Source organism: Ceratotherium simum, unplaced genomic scaffold (assembly GCF_057802395.1).
Source record: "Ceratotherium simum simum isolate JZ-2026a unplaced genomic scaffold, ASM5780239v1 HiC_scaffold_43, whole genome shotgun sequence".
In the NCBI taxonomy this organism is placed as follows: domain Eukaryota; kingdom Metazoa; phylum Chordata; class Mammalia; order Perissodactyla; family Rhinocerotidae; genus Ceratotherium; species Ceratotherium simum.
In genome coordinates this window covers 8,405,944-8,428,635 of record NW_028261259.1, presented here as the reverse complement: position 1 = coordinate 8,428,635, position 22,692 = coordinate 8,405,944, and the positions used below count along the sequence as shown (strand labels likewise).

Genomic DNA, 22,692 nt, shown 5'->3' with positions numbered 1-22,692 from the left:
TCAGAGGGACAGTGACTTTCCCAAGATCACACATCTGGAACACAGCGAAGTTCTGACTGGTATTCTATGTGATGTCCTACTCTTTCTTGTACTTCCTCCATCTCTAAGTGTGTACATTAGACACATGTGACACCAGCCCACAGGTGTTGTACGTCTTATCACATGTATCCTGACACGGTCCCTAGGAAGCTGTTTTTAGCCCAATCCTCATTGTGCAGCTTGAGAGACTGGACAGATCTTGAGAGGCACAGCAGCTTTTCCAGGACACAGAACTAGTAGGAAAAAAGAGGTCTGACTTCAGCTCTGTCTCCTCAAAGCTGGCCCCCTGGATCTACTCCCAAGGAGCTGTGGGGAGGGTGGTGATGGGTATTTGTGTACAGTGATGGAGATGACATGGGCAAGGAGGGAGAGCAGCCAACAGCCTAGAGGGGCTTTTGATGGGTCTGATTGAATGAAGGGGCCAAGTAATAGAACCTTGAAGAAGTGACTTCACTTTCTTGGTGACAGCCCCCAGTAGAACTTAGAACTCTGGTTACCAGGCACCCACATTGTAATCACAGCCTCCTGTCCAGTTCATTTGGGTGGAGACACTCGACACAGCAGGATGTTCTCATGTTGTCCCGTGACTTTCCGAGGCTCTGGCCCCCGGAAAGCCCAGAATGAGAGCATGTTAAGTTGCTTTAGACATTGGCTCAGCCCTCACCTCGAATGCCTTTTGGCAGAAGGAACCATCAGGTAACAGTGTGGGCCAGGGCAGGCCACTCTAGATCAGGCCAGAACTGTGATCCTAAAAGGACAGCCCCACACCCCTTAACACTCATTGTGTGTGTGTGTGTGGGAGGTGGAGTTAGGGAAGCTGGGGATGAGGAGGACCCAGCCTGGGCAGGAGCAGGAATCTAGATGGTGGGAGTCAGACAGTGTGTCATGTTCATACTCAATATCTTGGCTGCAGGAGAGTCAGGTGAGTGCTGGGGATCAAGTTCCTCTATCTACATGTGAATGCCGGGCCCTCAAGGTGTCCTCACATTCCTTCCCTGGTGGAGTCTATGCAGATTCCCCTCTGTGCCTGATTTGTGGCGGGGTTTCCCCCTGTGGCAAAGTCCAGGCAGGCCCCTGATCCCTCCTGGCCTGACTGCTGGGCACTGTCACTGCAGAGCTGCACCCAAGAGATGGTCGAGGAGCTGGTGGATGGCTTCCAGTTGACCCTCTCCCTGGAGAGAACACAAGTGCACCAGTTCATCAATGACCAGGGCTGCTCTGAGGTGAGTGTGGGTGAAGAGGGGTCTTCACACCCAGGACTCTGAGATGACCAAGGCAGTGCTAGAATGCAGACTTAAATCTGAGAACCCCCTGGACTCCCCACCCCCATAATTTTCTCACTAGAGTACCCCACAGTCCCACTCCCAAAAGAATCTGGACCTCCACTCCTCCCCACCAGCTACACAGGAGGGTAGAAAGTCACCTCAGTCCTCCTGGTGGTTCACTGTGATGTCACTTACTGTATGTCCCTCCTCCTCTCCCCCAGTGTGAGGATGAGTTCACTGTGCATTTAAATGAGGCCTGCAGGATGCGTGCCCTCCAGGCAGCGTGATGGAGTAGCTGACAGAGTCCATGGCACCAGCTTTCCTGAGTAGGAACATGTCCAGCTTCACCACCTTCATGATCAACTACTTGGCCTTAGACACATCCCACCGGGTCCTGAACCAGCTGTTTACTAGGTGAGTAGCCACTCCCTCCTCAACACAGTGGTGACTCTGCCCACTGCCAGCTGTGTACCTTGGGCAAATCCCCACATCTCTCTGAGCCTCAGTTTGCTCTTCTGAAAAGTTGGGGGTGAGGATAAATTTTATGGTAATCTTGTATGGACTAATGGGATCAGCAATGGCAGGTGCTTACCTGGTGCCTGGATCTGCAGAGAGGGCTGTGGACGTGCTGTGGTTGTCCATGGTGTTTATTTTTCTCTTCCCCGTGAAAAATAGTCTGCCTCACTGATCTCTAGGATGTGTTTTTTCTGAGTGTGGAAAAGCACATGGAAAGCACCCTGTCAAGGAGTTGAGATTCCATGCAGCTGGTCTTGATCCTTTTCCTTGGGGTAGCCAATTAAGGATGTCTGGGGCAGCAGAGAGGGCCTAGGCCCACTCAAGTGTCTGGGATGGTCTGGCTGGACTTCATTCATTCAAGTGTGTAGATTAAGCACCTACTACATGCAGGACTTTTGGAGACACTTAGTAAAGTCAGTGAATGAAGGAGACACAATCGCTGTGCCTCAATTGTCGGCTGAGAGTCAGATAGTGACATTAGACATCTTTCGCAGGTCCTGTCTTCCATGTTACATCCCAAGTGATGCCCTGATAGCCTCCTTTATAGCTGGAGGCATCTTCCCTTAGTCCAGCCAGGAGGGCAGAGCACAGGCTCATCTAAAAAAGTGAGTGGTCTTTGGGTCCGAAGAAGGGCTTCCTGTCTCTACAGAACAAGATGTGGAGGGAGAGATGGGGGCTGTGGCTGTGGTGGGCCTGTCAGAACCTTGCGTCTCACACATCTTTTGATTCCCATTGGAAGGCTGAGGTCTGGTGGCTTCCACTCCAGGAGGACAGGAGTCAAAGAGCTATGGATGGGTGCCAGGACCCCTGGGAAACAGAGGGGTGGTTAGGCTGAGTTGTCTCCAAGAGACCCATTCCCATCACAGACCCATCTTAATCTGTCTCCCCTTCTCCATGTCCAACTCTTCTGACCACCACCTCCAGGCCCAAGACAGGAAGTCTGTGAACAACCTGCTCAAAAAATGGCCTCTGCTCAATCCCGTTGCACAAGTACATGGAGGGCTGGGCTGGGCTGTGTCCCGGCCCTTCAGGAGAAGAGTGTCGGCAGGAAGAGAGTCACGACAGGCTCTGTGTTCAACGTGCTGTATGAGCAGGGGCTCATCCCCAGGATGGGAAGGGGCAGACATCGGTGCCTTGCATGAGAAGTGTGGAGGGAAAGGCCAGGCCTCTGACTCTGTTGCCAAATTGCCTCCCCCAGTGCCATCTCTTCTCTGGTGGGAACCTGCCTGGACCCAGGGCAGGATTTCTGGCAACCCTTGCACTTTCCCTGCTTCAGGATGAAGCTGACCTCTCTGCATCTCAGCTTGCCTGGCTTGGAGCTGGGGACCACGCCTACTTTCTCCAGGTCCAGCTGGAGCATCCAAGGCCCATTGAGGCAGATCTGGAAGGTGAGGAAACTGCAGTATGGGAAGATGATTTGCAGGGTCTTCAAAGGCTAGGTTCCCTTAAAGGCAGTGGGGTCTTTCCTGGCTTTGACAGGGACCGGGGAAGTCAGCTACTTGAGTGAAACTGTTTCTTTCTTCTGCTGCAGTATCATCTCCAGAGCTCCCTCCAGCTCCAGAGCCAGAGCAAAGGCCAGCTCCACGGCTAGATCCAGCTCCAGCTCTTGTTCCACCACATGTGCTAGAGCTGGAGCCAGTGTTACCTCCATCAGTCCCTCCAGGGCCAGAGCCACCACCAACATCAGCTCCAGCCCCAGTGCCAGCTCCTGAGCTGGAGCCAGCTGGACCATTGGCTCCAGGGAGAATCCTCACTCCACCTGGAGAGATAACAGCAGAGCCAGTTCCAGCCCCAGAGCCCACCTGCCGCTGGGATGTGACCAGCAAGAACCTGCTGAGGGATGAGAAGCCAGACATCTTGGAGTTCCTTCCCAGGCTGGTGGCAGAGCAGTTGACACTGATTGATGTGCTGAACAGCGGAGCGCTCACGGCAGGTGGGGTCGGCCTTCCCTGTGCCATGAGCTGCCCCACACCTGCCATTTCTTCATCCAGAATCCCATGATCTCGGTCCAGCTTCCCTGCTTACCGTCATGTGACCTGAGCAGCTTTCTTAAGTCCCAAGCCTTTGCTGTCCTCATGTGGAGAGTAGAGCTGGACACTGAGAGCAGCTGCCATGCAGAGTGGCTGTGCAGATGGACGAGGTGGAGCAGAGAGGAAGTTGGGCAGAATCTGCGCTTTGGTGGGGGAGGGGAGCACACTGAAGTGCTGTCTCTCCCTTGGGTAGTTCACTCATTTGAGCAGGAGGCCTCAACAGCCTCAGCACTAATAAGCACCTCATGTGTTCATGACTGCAAGGCAGACAAACAAAGCCTGTGGTTGTTGCTGCCTTGAGAGAATGTGCATCTGAAAGAGGAGTCAGACCCCAGGATGGTCAGATTGGGTGGGAGATGCCCCTAGAGACGGTCAAGCAGGAGCCGAGTTCTGGTGCTTAGAGGAAGTGAGACTGGGCAGCGAACAAATGTCACTTCCCGGCGCCACAGTATCGGGTCCTGGGTCATCCTGTGCTGGGTACCCTCAGGGGACACAGGCAACACCCAGGGACTCCCACAAGCCTCAGGCCACATTCTCAGCTTCCTGAGCTCTAGCTCTCACCACTGACCCGGCCTGGGACAGGGGGCTGCGGATGCTGAGCTGGGCTGTGACAGGGCTGGGTGACATGCTCTGTCCTCCCCAGGAGCTCTTCAAGAAATTGATGCCCCACGACTTCCTGGACTCCATCTGGTGCCAGTGTGACAACAGGGGCAATGAACACCTGACACCCACCATCCATGCCACCACGACCCACTTTAACAGAGTGGTCGAATGTGTCATCACCACCTGCATTGGGGACCCGAGCATGACGGCCTAGGACAGGGCCAGGGTGGTGAAGCTCTGGATCCAGGTGGCCAAGGTAAGATGTGGGAGGCCCTGAGAGCTCCTCTCTGGAGTCAGGGGAACTGCCCCTTCTCCTTTCTCAGCTCTCATGTTTGAAGTCTGTGGTCTGAGTCTTTGCACAATTATTAGGCCCCTCCAGCCAGTGCCTCGATGACCTGACTCCTGGTCCCAATGGTGGGAATCTCACCCCTTCCTGGGATCCTTCCTTACCTTGAGCTAAAATCCTCCTCCCTGGAAGTATTCTTCATCAGCTTCCAGCTGTGCCTTTCCCGGGTTCCCTGAGCTACTGTCTCATCCAGGACAGGAGACGTCAATGCGACGACAGAAGCCAGAGGAAGCAAGGCTCCAGCTCCCCCTCACAGCTCATTCTCTTCCCTTCTCCAGGAATGCCAGGGCCTGAGGATACTTTCCTAACTCCATGCGATCCTCTGGGCTCTGCAGGTCCCCTCCATTCAGCGTTTAAAAGAGACATGGAGATGGGTGTCCAGGTGGGTAGGCCTCTCTCCATGTGAGCACCACCTGGGTGGACCAGACACCCCCCACAGGGCTAGCATTGCCCTTCAGTCAGTTGGGACCTCCTGGGAGACAGCAAACCCTGTCAATAGTGTCTGACCTGGTTGGGAGGCTTGGAGTCTTTCTGAAAACTTAGGCCAGTGGTTCTGCCTCAGGAATCAGTTTCCCTAAGTGACAGATCCTGGCTTGAGCCAAATTGAAGATTTTCAAGTGTTTTCAACAAAAGAACTCTCTGTCCACATGTAATTAAGACTGTTTAAAACACATCTGCTGAGAAGATAAGAGAATGGAGGCCCCAGGTGACAACAGGAGAGCCCCCTCCACAGTCCCAGACACCTCAGGGCTCAGAAGACACAGTGAAAACGCTCATCCAGGCTGTCTGGATCTTCTGGGTTTTCAAACAAAAGGGATTTACCCTCAAACCACTCCACAGTGTCTCTTTCCTTTTTTCCCTCCTCAGGAAGACCTGTACAAAACTTAAAATGTTGATGAAAACAAGCCAGCAGGAGAGCAGGAAGCTGCTCAAGGAGGTGAGTGGAGGCTGGAGATCTGGAAGGAGGGGAGGTGAGGTGGGGAGAGACAAGGCAGGATGTGCTTTGGGAAGTTTTTCACTTAAGGTTCCCTGAGAAATAACGGTCTGTCTTGTCCAGCTTGACAGGAAGCGGGGGGTGTGAGCTGCAGGGGCAGGTGGGGACTGTTTGGGGAAGGAGGCCTTTCTCACGGGATACAGTGATGTCGGCTGGACTCTTCCAGGAGGTGAGGAGCTGGCAGAATGAGCAGGTCTCTGGCTTCCATGTGGACCCATCAGCTGGCCCTCTTCCTCCAGGCTGGCGGGTGGATGGAGTGGGTGGGGGTTCCTTTCTTCCTACAGCAGCCCAGCCTGTCCTCAGGAAGCCAGGCCCCTGCTGCTCCTTCTGTCTTCACTGCACTTCAAAGGGGTGGGCACTCTGCCTGCCCCAGGGATGGGCACTGTGAGGTCACACAGGTCTTGTGGACACAGGGGCTGCCCAGCCTTCGGCCAAATGGTGGATCTGGGACAGAACTGTGTGGTCTCTGGGACTGTGCACTCTAGCCAGATAGTGGTCACTGCTGACAAACCAGTGAGGCTCGCCCGGTGCCTTGTTGACAAGGATATGCCCCAGATGTCAATGAGAATTATCGGGGAACCTACAGATTCTTAATGGACCTTCCTGACAGGACTTTAGAAGTTTCCAAGTAAAAAAGGATGCAAATGTCACCATTACACAGCGCTGTGGTAACCCCCTACACTGTCACTCAGATGTGGCACAAGGGGAATCCTTCCTGAGTGAATAAAAGAGGAGTTCTGTGCAGGGTTCATCCTGAGGGGGTCCTAGGGAGCTGAGGCCTTTGGCATGACCTTAGGTCCAGCGTGGTGTCAGAGAATCCCAGGGGGCTGGAAAACACAGAATCCACTTGGATAGGACCCCGAGATACCTTGTGCCTCCCAATCCATGGCTCAGGCTGACTGAGGGCCACAACACACCCCGAGAGTCCAGAGGACAGGACATTGGTCAGAGGTGTGTCTGGAGGAGGAGTGAAGGCCGGGGGCCAGGCCCTTTGGCTGGGAAGGGGGACGGTCTCCTCTGTGGGCCCCAGAGCAATTCACTGCCCCTCTGTGGGCCTCAGTCTCCTCATCTGGGAAATGGAAGGAGATGATCTGTGGTGCAATTCGCATAGGGGTGATGAGGTACAAGGGGGAGAGGAATGAGCAGGAGCTTTGTGCTCCTCCTCCTCGAGGGGTGAGGGGAGAGTACTGGTGACAGTCAGATGACACTGAGTCCTCAGGGGACCCTGGGAGGCATGGGAGTCCTCCTCACACTTTCCTGATGAGGAGAGAGGCTTAGGGGCCTGGGCAGGCCTGAGGGCACAGAGGAGGGAGTGTTGGAGCTGGGAGTGATCTACAATCAGAACACTCTGGAATGGGATCAGCCGTAGACACCAGATGTCCAGGGTCCAGGTTCAGGGGCCTGGGAGACACAGGGAAGGGAGCATGGCCTCCCTGAGCCTGTCCTTGACCCTGCAGGAGGTGACCTCTGTGTGGGCCACCCTAGAGATGGATCCCCAGGGAGCCCAGGAGAGGCAGCAGCAGCAGGTGAAGGGGCCTGAGGGGGAGGGTCCAGGTGTTAGAGGAGGGGGTCTCTCTCCTCACGGCTTGAGGCCTCCTTAAGAGAGGGGTCCCTCCTCCTCCAGCCCAGCTCCTGGAGCCCCAGAGCCTGAAATGCCTGCCCTGTAAGTGACCAGGAGGAGGCCTGGAAGGGCTGTGCCCAGGATGGATTAGGGAGGGGAGGGGCAGGGAGCACATACTCTGGGATTTGCCAAAAGCCGCCCCTGGGAGGTGACTGGGGAAGTTGAGTGGTCCTGGAGGGGGCAACTGGGGACAGGCCGCTGAGGGTCCTAGGCTGCTCTCTGTGGGAGTCTGTGGTGGGCAGGAGGCTGGGGTGAAGGGATTTGGGGGAGGCTCCATGGGGGCACCTGAGAGGTGGGACTCATCTCACCACTCCCACCCTGAATTCACAGGGTGTCGTCCCCTTCCTGGGCACGTTCCTCTATCACCTGAAGCTGCTGAACATTGGGATGGAGGATGATCTGGAAGTGAGTGAGCCTGGAGGTGGGACCAAGGAGCAGGATCCTGAGGTTTGGGAGGCGAGAGCCCTGCACTGGGCCCTGAGCTCTCAGTACCTGGCAAACCTCCTCTCATGAGAGCCCCATGGCCACCCCTGGGTGCTGGGGAGTCAGGCCCATCTTAGCAATGCATGAATAGACGCTCCGCATAACCCCCCAATCAGGCTCCCTGGGCTAGTGAAGCTCAGAGCTGCCTGCCTGCAGAGCTGCAGGAGGCTGTGTCTGAGCTGCACTCAGCCTCCCCCTCGGGTCCTGCCCCTGGGGGCGTGCCATCAGCCCCTGCAAGTGAGGAAGCACTTCTGTGTTCCAGCTGTGCCTTCCTCCCTGAGGCCTCAGTCTCCCCATCTGTCATCAGAGATGGTGTGCTACATAAGGTCTTTGGCCTCAGCTCCCCTGTCCCTCCTGCTCTGGGGCCCAGAGCCTGGCCCAGTGTCAAGTTCTCTTTGTGGAAGCTCTGCCCTCTGCTGGGCCCTGATGTTCTTGCAGCCTGAGAAGGGGTGGGATGGGGGTTGGTTATGGGCTTAGGGGGCTGTTTCTGATGGACATTAGCCATCTCCCTTCCAGGGAAATCGGGTCAACTTCCAGAAATGGTATGAGGTGAGCAACTGTGGGAGGGTGGGGAAGTAGAAATCACAGACCTCCCCTGGCAAGACTTTCTCTGGCCTCATCCCTTGGGTCTTACGTTTATTGGGACAGTCAGATCCACAAAGCTGGGAATCCCATCACGTTGGCGTGTGTGGGAGGGGCTGATATCAAGGACACCTTCCTGGATAAGGAACTAATTCCAGCCACCTGTGAGGACAGGCAAGTCCTGAATGGAGTGGGAAGGAAGGAGGGTTCCCGAGTGAGCACAGACCCCAGACCAGATCCTCAATACGCACAAGTCCCTGGCAGGGTTCCCCACCCAAGCTCTGTCTGCATCCTGTCCTTCCTCCCAGAAATTAAAAGTCATCAGGAGGATCCAGCTGCTCCAGCAGGCTGCAAATGCGTATGACCTGGAGCCCGAAGAGCGATTTAGGGCCTGGTTCCAGGCCATGGAGCCCATCAGTGTCCATGAGAGGCGAGGGGGACAGGAGTTGGGTGAGGGCAGGGCAGACTCTCTCTGATGGCCAGCTCCAGAGCCTATGGTCTGGCTCGTTAATCAGCCTCAGAACTCGTAGCGGGGTGGCCCATGGGGCACTGGGATTCAGCTGCTGGCAGGCTCTGGGAGGGGCACCTAAGGTGTGGCTCCTGGTACCTCACAGGTCCACTCTGTCCTGTAGCTACTGGGTCTCCTGCTAGCTGGAGTCCGCACACCAGAAGGCGAGCAAAATGCGATTCTTCAAGAGAAAGAGGAACCGGACATCCTCCAGTTTAGAGCCGAGTGAGTGTTGGCTCCAGCAGCGACTGAATCCAGGGGCTCAATACACCTTCGGGCTAAACATGGGCCTGGATTCCAGCTCCACTGCTGACCAGGCCTGGGACAGGCTGCTCCCCTCTCCTCTCTGGGATTCAGTTGCCTCCTCTGAAATGGGTGATGCTAAATGATGCCTCCTGCATCAGGGACAAATGAGGTGCTGTTGATGGACTGAGCACTCTGCACAGGGTTTGGATCAGAGTGCAGGGGGGCAGGGAGGTGTGCCATGAATCTCAGGGAGGGACCCCAAAATAGTCTGTTTCTTCTCTTCAGCCACCACACCCTTGGCGATGATCCGTCACACTCTGGAGACCACAAGTGCAGCTCCTCCTGACCAGCAGGGACACTGGCGCCCTCGGGGTGCACCGGGCCAGCTCTTCCCACCCTGAGTGAAGGAGGACATCCTAAGACTTTCCCTGGTTTCCCCTAAAGCCCCAGAGGGAGGGAACCACCCCCTCCAACTCCCTGAAATCTGCACCCCAGCGACTGTTAACCCATTGGGGAGGAGTGATATTATTTCTTTAATAGTAAATGGTAGATTTGACTCTTACGATATATCCTGTTTCTGTCACAGCCTGGGTGTTGTGGTGTGGTTCTTTCACTTCTTATGCTCATGTAAATGAGACACAGAATCTCACTTTCCTCCTTGAATTAAGAACTTGTGTATGCTCACAGATTATTGTATGTGGGAGAAGGGAGGAGGGCCAGCCTCCACCCTGGCTACTGAATGAAACCCTCAAGTCCCCCTTCCTCAGAGGACAGGTGCATTTCTGTGTGGGTCACCTGGGCCAGGAGCAGAGACAGCCCCTCAGATTTCCCTGGATGTAGAGGTTGGAGGGACTTTCCCAGGCAGAGCAATAACCACTGAAGTGTGGGTGTCTTTCAAATAGCACCTACCAGAACCATGTCCTTCCTCAGGACAGTGGCTGTCTCTCTACAGCTTTCCAGGAAGAAGGAATGTTTTTTGCTTCTCTTGTTGAGGTTTCTTTGATCAGATATTGGAACTTGCCATTTTCTAACCAGTCTCTGGATTTGCATCAACACTAAATGAGAAATAAATGAAAAAAGATAAATGTTTGCATGTGTAACGGACAAGGACAGAGGAAGACCAGATGGACTGGTCTTCTGCCAGATGGACTGGCAGATGGACTAAGGGCCCACAGGACATCCCCATCAGGCCGCCTCTAGGGCTACCTGTTCACCCTTTGCCTAGATTGGAATCCTCCTGTGATCGTGGCCCATGCACTTGGAAGTCCTTTTCCCGCTTGTTTCATATCCAGAGGGAAAGATGCATGATGCACCTTTTAAACCTACAACAGGACTTTGTTCCATAAACCTCACTGCTCCCTGTGAACTAGGATTTCCAGCATCCCTGCACAGCTTTGTATGATTCTATTTGGGCAAAAATTCCCTAGAAGGCCCCTAGCCTTTCTGTCAGGTACACCGTAGCCATTCCTCCCCAGCTGGGCCTGATGGATCAGGGGTAAGCTCTGGTTTGCCAGGACAAGAGACCTTAATCCTGTCCACTGAATGACCCACACCGTCCCTTGCTGCCCTGGGTGACATCTGGGCCCATGTGGTTCTGAGGTCCCTGGTCTCAGACAATCACTAGTTTACACACTCACTCGTGTTGTTACTGACTTGTCCCAAAGGGGCAGCTGGGCCTGACGGAATAGAGCACGTAGCCCCTGGGACAGCTGTGTTCTTTTCCCCAGTCTGTGCTGTGGTTATATGGATTTGTGTTACAGGGATGTGAAACTTTCCTGTTGGGAGTTTTGAAAGATGAGGCAGGAGAGGGGCAGTTATAGAAGTGGGTCCAGCAGGGGAATGCCACCAATCTTAGACACAACAGACACAACCTTACCAATTAAAATGGTGAAATGCTCCCCAGGTGGGTGGTTAAAAGACACTGTTCAGAGCTCATGCCGAGAACCCACCCGACGACCTGGAGCTAAAGGGTTAGCACCCGGCATTTTGAACATCATGCCCTGGAAACACCCTGTAAGACAAGGGCCATTGTCTTGAATTCCTTGGTACTTCTTCCCCCTCCTTTCTGAAGGCTGCAAGTGTCACCCAGGGAGGCCTTTTCAGTTCAGCCAGAAGCAGAGTAGAAATCCTGGTTCCCACAGCCCAGGCCCTTCCTTTCAAGGCACTGCCATCCAGGAAAGAAAGAATTCACACATCCGTGTAGACAACACAAACACACACACTCATATCCCACCCAAATCCCAAGATGCATGAACTACTAAGAGATTAAAAGTGACTTCAGAAACAGATCAACCAATTGCAAAAGAAGGGTTTCATTAAGATCCTGACTCAAATAAAATGTAAAATCAGTAAATAACCTTGACAAAACTGGGAGACTTTGGATACTGACTAGATAGTTGATTATCCGAAGGACATTTTTATTTTTGTATGTGATAACGTTATTGTGTTTGTGTTCCAAAAATCCCTCATCTGTAAGAGAAACTGAAATATTTACAGCTGAAATGATGTGCTCTCAGCCATCTCCTCTGGTTAATTCTTGGGGTCTTGGTGTGAAGATAAACAAAGTCAGATGGTATACGAGTTGACAATGTTTGAAGCAAGTAACAGGTTCACAGATATTTATTTTTCTGTACTCTGAGTTTTAGAGATTTTTGAAAACCTTCAGAACACAATTTTGACAAAAACAGTATACTTGGTGTTCACATTGCAATGTTACAAATTAAAACATCACAAATATAAAGGAATGCGTCTCCTTCCTGACCTAAGGAAGCTCTCTCTCAGTCTGGCTTCTGTGAATGACCTGATGATGCCACCAATTATTCACTTATCACATGTTTGTTGAGTAATTCCTATGTGCTCTGTGCTGTGTGCAAGGTGAACACATTTCCACGACTCTGGGTCTAGTGTGGGAAGGAAGGAAATGAGCCTGTTGCCAAGATTCTCTAAGTGGAAAATAATGTCCCCAGGGGGTATGCTCATTCTTGAGATTCCAAAATCAAAGCTACACAAGTTTGCCAGGTAACAGATAAGAGATACTTAATTCATGATATAGAAATCACCTATGTCTGAATTACCATGTGACCATGAAGAGAAAGACTGATGGATTTTACGTTATAATTAGATGCAAAATAATCTTACTGGCCCCTGGCCAAGTGGTTAAGTTTGGCATGTTCTGCTTTGGTGGCCCACGTTCACTTACTAGGCACGGACCTACAATACTCATTAGCAGCCATGCCGTGATGGTGACCCACACAAAAAGTAGAGGAAGATTGGCAACAAATGTTAGCTCAGGGTAAATATTTCTCAGCAAAAAAAAAAAAGATGCAAAATCATAATAAAAATTTATGGAATCGGATTTAATATACATTCAAAGACAAATCTCATTCTAGTAGATATCATCACTTCATCGAGTGTAAGTTCTAGAAAAAACAAATGTAAGTTCAAAACACTAATTCCTCAGCTTCAATTATCCTTTCAATTTTAATATAAAAAGGAGAAAACTCATGGTAAAGAAAAATTGAGGTTTATCATGAAAGGTCAAGCTCGTGATGGACGTTACAAAGAGATGCTGTGAGAGTCAAGCCTGTCTCATGGGGAATTTCTCAACGGCACCGCTCACCTTTTCTTCAGCACCCATGTTGCTTTCCTCACTGTTTTCAGGATGTCTTTCTTGGCTCCTTGCTCTCTCTGCCTCCCCGGCAATCTCGTCTGTCCTCGAGACCACAGTCAGTCTCTCCCATGCTTTTCTTCACATTCTGTGTCTGTCTCCTGATATCTCTAGAAGATGCCTGTTGCCTGCAGAGGGTCTGTGAGCGACCCAGACCCATTCTTGGACTCATCTCTGCCCAATATGTACAGCGAGCCAGGGTGGGATCAGGGCTGGTGTGCAGATCCCTCGGCCCCTGCATGGTCCAGGGATTCACATGGACCAGCCTGTGCGACTGTTTTGAAGGTATTTGTGACTCCAAAGAACTTAAGATTTCTCCTTCACTGCTGCAGGCCTGGAGTCCCTGCCGTCTGCTGTAGCCACAGACTTGCTGCGGCTTCTCCAGGGTCTGCTCCCACTGACTGCACCTGACCTCACTGCCAGGATGGGAAGTTATTCCAGCAACTCTCCTCTGGAATATGCAGCTGCTTAGGCTTCAGGGTGCATAGATCTTCAGTTTTCTTATTGGGTTTAGTTTCATGGTCTTACCGTTTCCACTATGAAGTCGGGGAATATTTTTGGAGCTTTCTCTTTCAAAACAAAATAAAATGTGATATTTGAACAAAATGGAGGATGAAGACTACCATCCATGGAGAACGTTCTCAGCTCACGTGGATATTTCACCCTCCTTCTCTCCCTGGACGCATGTGTCTCAAATCACACTGTGCATCACAATCATTGGAGAGTTTTTAAAACTCAGATTGCTGGATCTCAAACCAAGTAGGTCTGGGGAAGGAATAGAGAATTTTTATTTCTAAGAGGTGATGATCAGTGCTGGTACAGGGACCACACATGGAGACTAGGATTCAGTGACATCATCAAGCTGATGTGAAACAAGGACAGAAAGCTCAAGGTCATTATCCAGTGTCAAATCCAGACCAACTTCCCTCTGCCATCTTGCTTCAGGACGTTCCTCTCCTCCGCTCTCTGTCATGGTCAAATACACGCATGCTGGTGTCCCACAGCCCACTGTTATTGGGACACAGAGTTCCAAGGACTCCACAGCTCCTTTACGGCCTCATCTCTAATGAAATTATTCACTATTCTATCCTTAGTCATTCACTTCCACACCCCGATCCTATCTTCACCAAAAATTCTCCTGCTCACCAGTCAGTAATTCACAAACACCATATTCCCACCACAAATTTCCACATTGCCAGTTTTTACACAAAGAAATCCACTCTAAATAACCGTTCTTCAATAAAGTAGATTACTCCCATAGGAATATCTTCACAAGCCTCTTACTTTTCTTCTCCTAATCCTTTCTAGTAATCTCAGATTCACAGTCCATCATTTCAATCATCCACTGACCATACTCCCAGATACTTTATTGCCATCATATCCACCCTGCACACTTCAGATGATTTCAAATACCTGTCATGTCATGTTGACACTTGCACTGAACAGAGAATGCACCAGGAGCCTGTGGATCCCAACAGAGAATCAACAGCAACCAATGGACCTATATGCATTTGTCTAATGCTTCCTGAATGCTCTGCTCATTTTTTCCATTTCTTGAGTTCCATAAATCTCTATATTCCGACCTCCTCCATATTTCACAGATAAATTGTTAACCACCAGACAAGAACTATTTCACTCTCTAGTCATCAGATCTACAAATATTCCTCATAAGGAATTCATTTATCACACCTTTTCTGTTGTTATATGCAAAGAAATAGATTTTTTGGCTGAAACCACTCTGATTTTTATCTTATCCTTCCATTTCAATGACATTATGCCCTCAAGATTTGTTGTGCTTTCCATAACTTCCCTACTGGAATCATCCCTCAAGTTTCAAATATGCACAAATCTCTACCATCTACAAACTAATCTCTTCAGCCAGCGTTCCTAACAGTCCTCACCCTCCACGCCCCTCCTCTCCTCCTCCTGCCAGGGATCCATTGTGAAAAGTTCACATATATCCCAATGCCTCTGTTTCCACAGTGCCCACCCAATCCTATCCCCATTCTGTGGATGCTTCTCTTGCTAACCTCACAAGCCGTGTCTCTTACTAATCCACTGGGGACTTTTCATGATTTTTCTGACATGCTCTGCAGTAGCACGTGACATTGCGGACTCCAATGTCCTTTAAAAGACCATTTGTCCTTGGGATCCACCACCCTACACTGTCCTGCTCTTGCCTGTCTAAACTTCCTGAGCAACTTCCAGGCTTCTCTTTATTACCACCCCACAATGACTGATGCTTCCCAAAAGTCAGCACTGCTCTGACACCAATTCCCCATCTGCACCCTCCTTCTGGGGCAACCCCATCCATTTCCCCGGCTTCAAATACCACTAATGAGCCAAACATGTCCAAAGAATCAGCAGAGACCTAACTCTGAACCCCAGACCCATTTATCTACCTTCACATTCACCACATCAGTGATAACTCACAATGACCAGGTCCCAAGTTGAACAAGTCACTTCCCCAAATAATTTGCTTCTCTCTCAGTGTCCCCAAACTCACTCATTTTTGGTAATAACCTGTCTACCCTGGATGTCACCATGGACACCCTGCCACCCCACACTCACATATCAATGAACCATTCATCCACCCTTCTGAATCTACCTACAGGTTATCCACTTCTGATTTATTTCTAATCACCTTTCAGACCTCATACAAAATATCACTTCCACACAGTGAACACTCCTGCTCCAGTAACCTAAAATACAAAACTCCATTTTTCCTCTTTGTTGATTTTTTTCTATTTTAGTTATATGTGCATTATTATCTATTTCTTTCAAGATTTAGTTCTTTCTCACTAAATTAGATATTCCATGAAGACAAGACTAATGTGGATTTTCCAGATTTTCCCACAATAATGTACACATATGGCTTTGCACACAAAAAGGGCTCACATATATTATGTGTACAATATATAAATTATATTCATGTACATATAAAATTCAAACACTAAAACTTTGCTCCATGAAATATTTTAAATCCATCCACTTAACTATTCTTTTTTTTTCCCCCAAGGAAGATCAGCCCTGAGCTAACATCCATGCTAATCCTCCTGTTTTTGCTGAGGAAGACCGGCTCTGAGCTAACATCTATTGCCAGACCTCCTCTTTTTTTTCCCCAAAGCCCCAGCAGATAGTTGTATGTCATAGTTGCACATCCTTCTAGCTGCTTTATGTGGGACTCGGCCTCAGCATGGCTGGAGAAGCCCACCTGGGGTTCCGTACCACAGTTGCCAGCAGCGGAGCACACACACTTAACCACTAAGCCACGGGACAGGCCACTCCACTTAACTACTCTTGTGCAAAGATACCACCTTTAGGTGCTACACTGCAATAAATTAGCAGGAGTAGCTTAAGATTCCAAATCCTTTCTCCTCGTAATCCAATCATGAGATTCTAGTCACAATGATCTGTTTAAAATGCAAAAGTGATCAGTTCATCTTAACTTTTAAATCCTCCATTTCTGTCTTCAGCACATATTTCTCCTGTTGTCTTATCATAATTATTAATATTACCCTTTTCATTCCCTGATATGTTCCAGTTTGGAGGGAAAACTATTTGGTCATTCTATTTTTAGAGCACTTACTACATGCAAAGCTCTGGTGTAAAACCTGTGATCTACAAAATAACTAAATAGACTCACAGCCCCTGTTTGATTTAGTCTTAGTGGGAGGAAAGAGATCATAAATGGCAAAGTATGTATAACATGCCATGTAGAAATCACTGCTGTGATGAACAATAAGGCAGAGAGTGAGAGTTTGAGCTTGAGCGCATTTTCAAATTACTTGTGTGTGTATGTGTGTGTGTGCGTGTGTGTGTGTGTGTTTGCACGTGCTCATGCCTGCTGCCTGGATGGGATGAGTTGCTTCCTCCTGGGGATTGGGGGAGCCTCCTATGCCTCGAGAACATTCCTCCATGTGCACTTAATATGCAATTTCTTATCCATGTGTATTAGTCAGGATTCTCTAGAAAAATACAACCATAGAATATATATAAACATATAGAAGTGGAAATTTATTGTAAGAATTGGCTCACAAGGTTATGGAGGTTGAGAAGTCCCACAATATGCCATCTGCAAGCTGGAGAACCAGAAAAACCAGTGATATAATTCAGTCAAATTCTGAAGGCCTGAGAACCAGGACCTCTGATGTCCAAGTGCAGGAAAAGATGGACATCCCAGCTCAGGAAGAGACAATGGATTCAGTCTTTCTTTGTTTTTTGTTCTACTTAGCCCTTAACAGATTTGATGATGCCCACGCACTCTAGTGAGGGTGAGTTTGTTTATGTAAACTATGGAATCAAATGATAATGTCTTCCAGAAACATTCTCACAGACACACCCAGCAATAATGCTTCAAAGTCTATCTGGGCACCCCTGTGTCTAGTCAAGTTGACAGCTAAAATTAACCATCACATCATGGCTCTATCCAAACAAGATCAACAGAGATATCACAATGTGACCTATGTCATTTAAATTTTCCAGAACACATGTTAAAGTAAGTAAATACAAACAGACGAAACCGGATTTTATAACATTTTCTTTAACTCAAGATATATAAATATTATCATTTCAAAATGCAGTCCACATCAGTACAAAGAACAAGAAACTCAGGTTTTCTGCCCCCTCTGTCTTTCTGGTGAATTTTAATGAATACTGGCTCCTCATATATCTTAATATGATCCAATATATAATATTCTCCCATCTATTTGAGCTTTACTGCATCAAAAGGAAATCATTTTATCATTGTCAAACTGCTCTGCTATCTCTTTTTTAATAAATTAAAGTGATATATTGTGTTTATGTTAGAACTGAAATTAAGAATTTAAGTAATTAAGAAGGAATTGATTCCAGCAAAGGCTGGTTTACTAAAATGGAAGACAGGTCACGAGCAAATCGCCCAAGAAAACCATAGGGCCAATGGCATTGGAAATTTCAGGATAGAATTAAAAGACCCATGGGGTGTGATTAAAAGGAGAGTAGAGAGAACGTGGGGAGGAATTGATATCAGAAGTGAAAATACACAAGCATGTTCCAAGTTGACGAAAGACATCAATCCACAGATTCAATTAATTCAACATTTCCTAAGCAGAGTGACTACACAGGAAATATTAATGAACTAAATTATGGTCTAAAAACCAAAGTTAATGTAAAGTATTTTAGGGACAAGTGAGGCCAAATAAGCAAGAAAAAAGCCAATTGGTGATTTCTAACCATAAAGAAAATAAGAGACATCCACAGAGCAGCATTTTTAAAATGCTAAAAGAAATCTCATGTCAAACCAGAATTCTACACCCAGCAACAATAGTGTCCCAAATAAAGATGTCCCAGAAAATCTTAAAGTGAAACTTTTCACTGTTAGCAGCCTTGAATTAGACAAAATACTGCAGTGAGTTATCACATGCAAAGGAAAATTAACCCAGCTTGAAAACCAGGAATGCAGGAAGGACTGAACAGGAAAGGAAAGGATAATTTATAAATAAATATAAATGAATTTTATTTCAGGAAGTAATTCTAGAAATCTCTCATGGAGATTAAAATACATGTAGAATGAAATGCATGAAAACAGTAATACAAATGTCAGGAAGGTTAAAAATAGAATTGAAAGTGTTGAAGGTATTAGCATTTGGGGGAGATGGTAAAAGTAATTCTTCATATTAGACTGTATTAAGGATTCAGAATTTAACCATTAGTGCAATTAAAGATTTCTATATGATTCCAAGTAATAAGTTTATAGAGGAAATAACAGAATAACAAAAGAGTTAAATCAACATCAGTGAAGTAAAGAAAGTAAAGGAACATTAATTATTCAGGTCAAAGGGAAGGGAAAGAGTAAGACGGTTGAAATAATTACAAGTTTACTGGTAATTACATGAGATGTAAATGCACAAAATACTAATTTCTTGTTAATGGCTGTGTGATATATTCTAGAGAATTGTTAATAAATATTTTGGACATTCTTTCATTGATAAACGTTTACACAGTCTCTATTTTTTCCTATTAAAACATAAGTGGTTTGGACATTTTTGTACATATAAACTTCCATTCCTATTTTTAGAGAAAGTATCATTAGTGGAAGAAAAAGGAAACATTAAAATGTTGATAGAAACTGCAAATACCACCTCCCCACACAATTGTATTAAACGTTTTCATACCAACAGTATCTGACATTGTCAATAACCCAAGATTTTTTTTAGGTATAAATCTTTAGGAATCTCTCAAATCCCATTGATAAGAGACAGGATGTCTCCCCTGGATTATCCACTGATTGGATTATCCACTCCTTTCCTCAATAAAAGGGGAATCAGAGGCAGAAGTTCTTGCATTTTCCAGCATTCCATGGGCTGTCTGCACATCAGGAGTGGTGTGAGCAGGACAACTCTGAAGCCATGGAGAAACCTGCATCAGCCTGTTTTCCAAGCCAGTCTATTCTGGTAAGCGTGGAATCCATATGGACAGCAAGAGTGTTCATTTGTACACTTTTTCCTTCTGTGAAACCTCTTTAAGTGAGCAGGCAGTAGCTCTTAAAACAAGAAGATACCTTATTGAAAGTTGTTTCCTAGGTGTTAATGTTTGTTAAGTAATGATCAAGGTGTTGTACTTTTCTGTATAGGGAGCTTCCTTGGGATAATAGGCCAGACATTTGTTTTTTTTTGTTTTTAACCAAAAACATCCCTGGGAAGTGGAAGTAGTATTCATCTCTGCACTGTTGACATTGTTCTCGTCTCTGGAAAATCTTTTACCCACAATGTGATTGGTCTTTTTAAAAAAACATTCAGTTCTGTGCTCAAATATCACCTCATCAGTTAGTCCTTCCCTAATCTCTGCATCATCTAATTGTAGGTGGGCTGGCCCCCCTGACGTAGCAGTTAAGTGCTCACGCTCTGCTGCCGGCGGCCCAGGTTCAGGTCCTGGGAAAGCACCAACGCACCACTTGTCAGGCCATGCTGTGTCGGCGTCTCATATGAAGTTGAGGAAGATGGGCACAGATGATAACACAGGGCAAGTCTTCCTCAGCAAAAAAAAGAAGAGGATTGGCATGGATGTTAGCTCAGGGCTGATCTTCCTCACAAAATAAATAAATAAATGAAATAATTGTAGGTAATTTCTTTCCCTTTATCCCTCCTTACGGTTCTTCCTCCATCTCTCCCTCTGTCTCTGTATCTCTGCATAGCCCTTACTGTTTATTACAGGATCTAATTATACCTAACACTATGTTAGACATTCATCCATCTCTTTATTAACTCATTCCTCTCACCAAGATTAAAATAAACAGTCAAGTGAATTTTTAAGTTAAATTCTGGATCATGGATTTTAGTACATAACTTGGCTTATAATAGGTGCTCTATAAATGGAAGGAACAAATAATTTTCCCTCCAAACTGGGACAAGTTGGAGAGTGAAAGGGATGGTATAAATGATTATGGCAGGACAACAGGGATGAAGTCAGATGTATGACTTCACTTTTAAAAAGGATCTGAAAACAGAAACGAGAGATTGTAAAGGAAAGGTTTACTGATTAGGTTTACATTTTAAATAGATTATTGTGGCTAGAGTCTTAAAATGAATTACAGACAGAAAGGATTTGCAATCTTAGTGATAATTTATTGCCGTATACCACCAAAGAGATTCTATCCTTGTATAACTGTAGTTGAGTGAATTTGTTTGAAAGCTTTAGAAAGTACTTTTTGGAGTTTGAATAATTTCTTTCAATAAATATGTTGTGCACCTTCTAAGGGCAAAGCAGTGAGTGAATACGGCAGTGTAAAACATTACAGTCCACATCAGTCTTCACTTCTTGGAGTATCCAATTTAGTGAGAAAAACGGTATGAGAGAAATAAATGATAATACACATACAATTAAAAACTTTAAAAATTAACAGAGAAAATGACATTAATTTTGATGGCGGGATAAGGAAAGGTCACTCTGTGGAAATGGTATTTTGTAGGAAATCTGAAAGGTGCTCAAGAATTATTCAAAAGTGGAGACTCTTTAGGTGGATTCAGGAGGGTAGATGGATGGTTCACTGATATATGTGTGGGGTGGCAGGGTGTCCAGAATGACACTCAGGTGTAGACAGGATATCAGAACAAACAAGTGAGATTAGGGGACCCTGAGATATGGGTGATTATTTGGAGAACTGGTTGGTTCAACTTGGGACCTGCTAACTGTGAGCTGAGTCATCGAGTTATCACTGACGTGGTGAGTGGGCAGATGGGAATTTGGATCTCAGGGTTGAAGCCAGGTCTATGCTGATTCTATGAGCATTTTGAGTTCATTAATGGTATTTGAAGACAGGGAAATGGATGGGATGGCCTAAAAGAGGGTGTGGATGTGGAACCAATGTGAGAGCAGGGTTGACTTCTAAGAAGCATCTATTGTGTTAAGTCAGATGGTGGAGCCCAGGTTAACAGGGAGGAGTAGGAGGAGAGAGGAAGAATCAGGAGAGGAAAAATGTTTTTTTACAGTGGCTAGAACTATGTGATGGGAATAGGGCATGTGTGAGTTATTTATTTATGAACAGGAGAATATTTGAGTGAAGATGGCACTTGGGTGTGCAAGTGAAATGAGCATCAAATTGCTGAGAGGAACGTGATTTCATTAGAGATGAGGCACTAAATTACTATGCTCTGGGCGCACAACCATCTAGTCTTCATAGTCCTTTCTGTCCTTGACTCATATCAGCTTGATGTCCCAGGATCTAGTTCTCAGTGTGTGGTGCCTGTGCCAGCAGCATCAGCAGCATCTGGGAACACTTAGAAGTGCAAATTCTTGGCCCTCCCCAGGCCTACTTGGGTTGATGTCCAGCAATCGGTGTTTTAACAATCCTCCAAATGATTGTGATGCACAGGGCAGTTTGAGAGCTACTTCTCCAGGATACAGGAGGGTGGAAGATCCAAATGAGGTGAGAAAATTCTCCATGGCTGGCAGTCTGCATTCCACATTTTATTCAAATTTCACATTTCATTTTGTTTTCAAAGGGAAAACTCAAAAGAAATATGATGCCCCAGACGTCAGAGAAGAAAAGACAGGTCCATTTAGCCAAGACTAAGCAGAGACATCGTGAAAGGTCTGCACTTCCTATAAGTGCATTTTAGGAGGTCAGTTTCCTGGCTGCATTTTCAAGAGGACAGTTACAAGGATAACTTCCCACCCTGGCAATGAGGTCAGGTACAGTCAATGGGAGGAGACCTTGCAGAAGCCCCAGCAAGTCTGTGCACACGGGAGACTGCAGGGACTCCGTGCCTGCAGCAGTGAAGGAGAACTTTTAAGTACTTTTGATAGCACAACTACCTTAAATATAATTGCACCAGGTAGTCCAGGTGAATCCCTAGGCTGTGTTGGTGCCTGGTCTCTAAACCCCAGCCTCAAGCCCACTGCCACACAGTCTTCAGACTGGGCAGAGATGATCCCAGGAGTGGGGCTCAGTCTCCCCCACCCACTCTACAGACAGCCTGTAACTTATGGAGAGATCCGCAGACAGAGTCAGAAAGTGAAAAAAGCAAGGGAGACTGGCTGAGGCCCTGAGGGCAGAGAGGTTGCCAGGGAGGCAGAGAGAGCAAGGAGCCAAGAAGGATGTTCTGAGACCCGATGGAAAATAGGAGAAGGTCCTGCTGAAGAAGCCAAGAAGTGTGGCCCCAGAGAAGTGGTTCCCCATGAACAGCCCCCAGTTTCACTCGCCTGATTTAAAATAACTCTCTCTACTTGCTCTGGACTGTGATGCTTTGTCATTTTATAATTGCACTTTATTAAACTCTTTTAAGAGACATAAATGTGAAGAGTAGACTGTTG

General features: G+C 47.5%; 1 protein-coding gene and 1 pseudogene across 1 annotated transcript; both read left to right on the top strand.

Moving 5' to 3' along the window:
* The first annotated feature begins 2,764 nt into the window (after nucleotides 1–2,764).
* Nucleotides 2,765–3,821, top strand: LOC147911541 (uncharacterized). The gene is made up of 2 exons (XM_087428039.1): nucleotides 2,765–3,208; nucleotides 3,352–3,821. Exons 1-2 carry the CDS (start codon nucleotides 2,959–2,961, stop codon nucleotides 3,819–3,821), a joined length of 720 nt encoding a protein of 239 aa, XP_087284165.1. The 5' UTR covers nucleotides 2,765–2,958.
* Nucleotides 3,822–7,209: 3,388 nt separating this feature from the next.
* Nucleotides 7,210–22,428, top strand: LOC147911540 (uncharacterized; annotated as a pseudogene).
* The last annotated feature ends 264 nt before the right edge of the window (nucleotides 22,429–22,692 follow it).

Excerpts from the sequence above, each read along its gene's own strand:
- LOC147911541 (XM_087428039.1), top strand. The coding sequence starts at position 2,959 with ATGAGAAGTGTGGAGGGAAAGGCCAGGCCTCTGACTCTGTTGCCAAAT. Across the intron at positions 3,209-3,351 it reads CATTGAGGCAGATCTGGAAG|TATCATCTCCAGAGCTCCCT; the intron begins GTGAGGAAACTG and ends CTTCTGCTGCAG.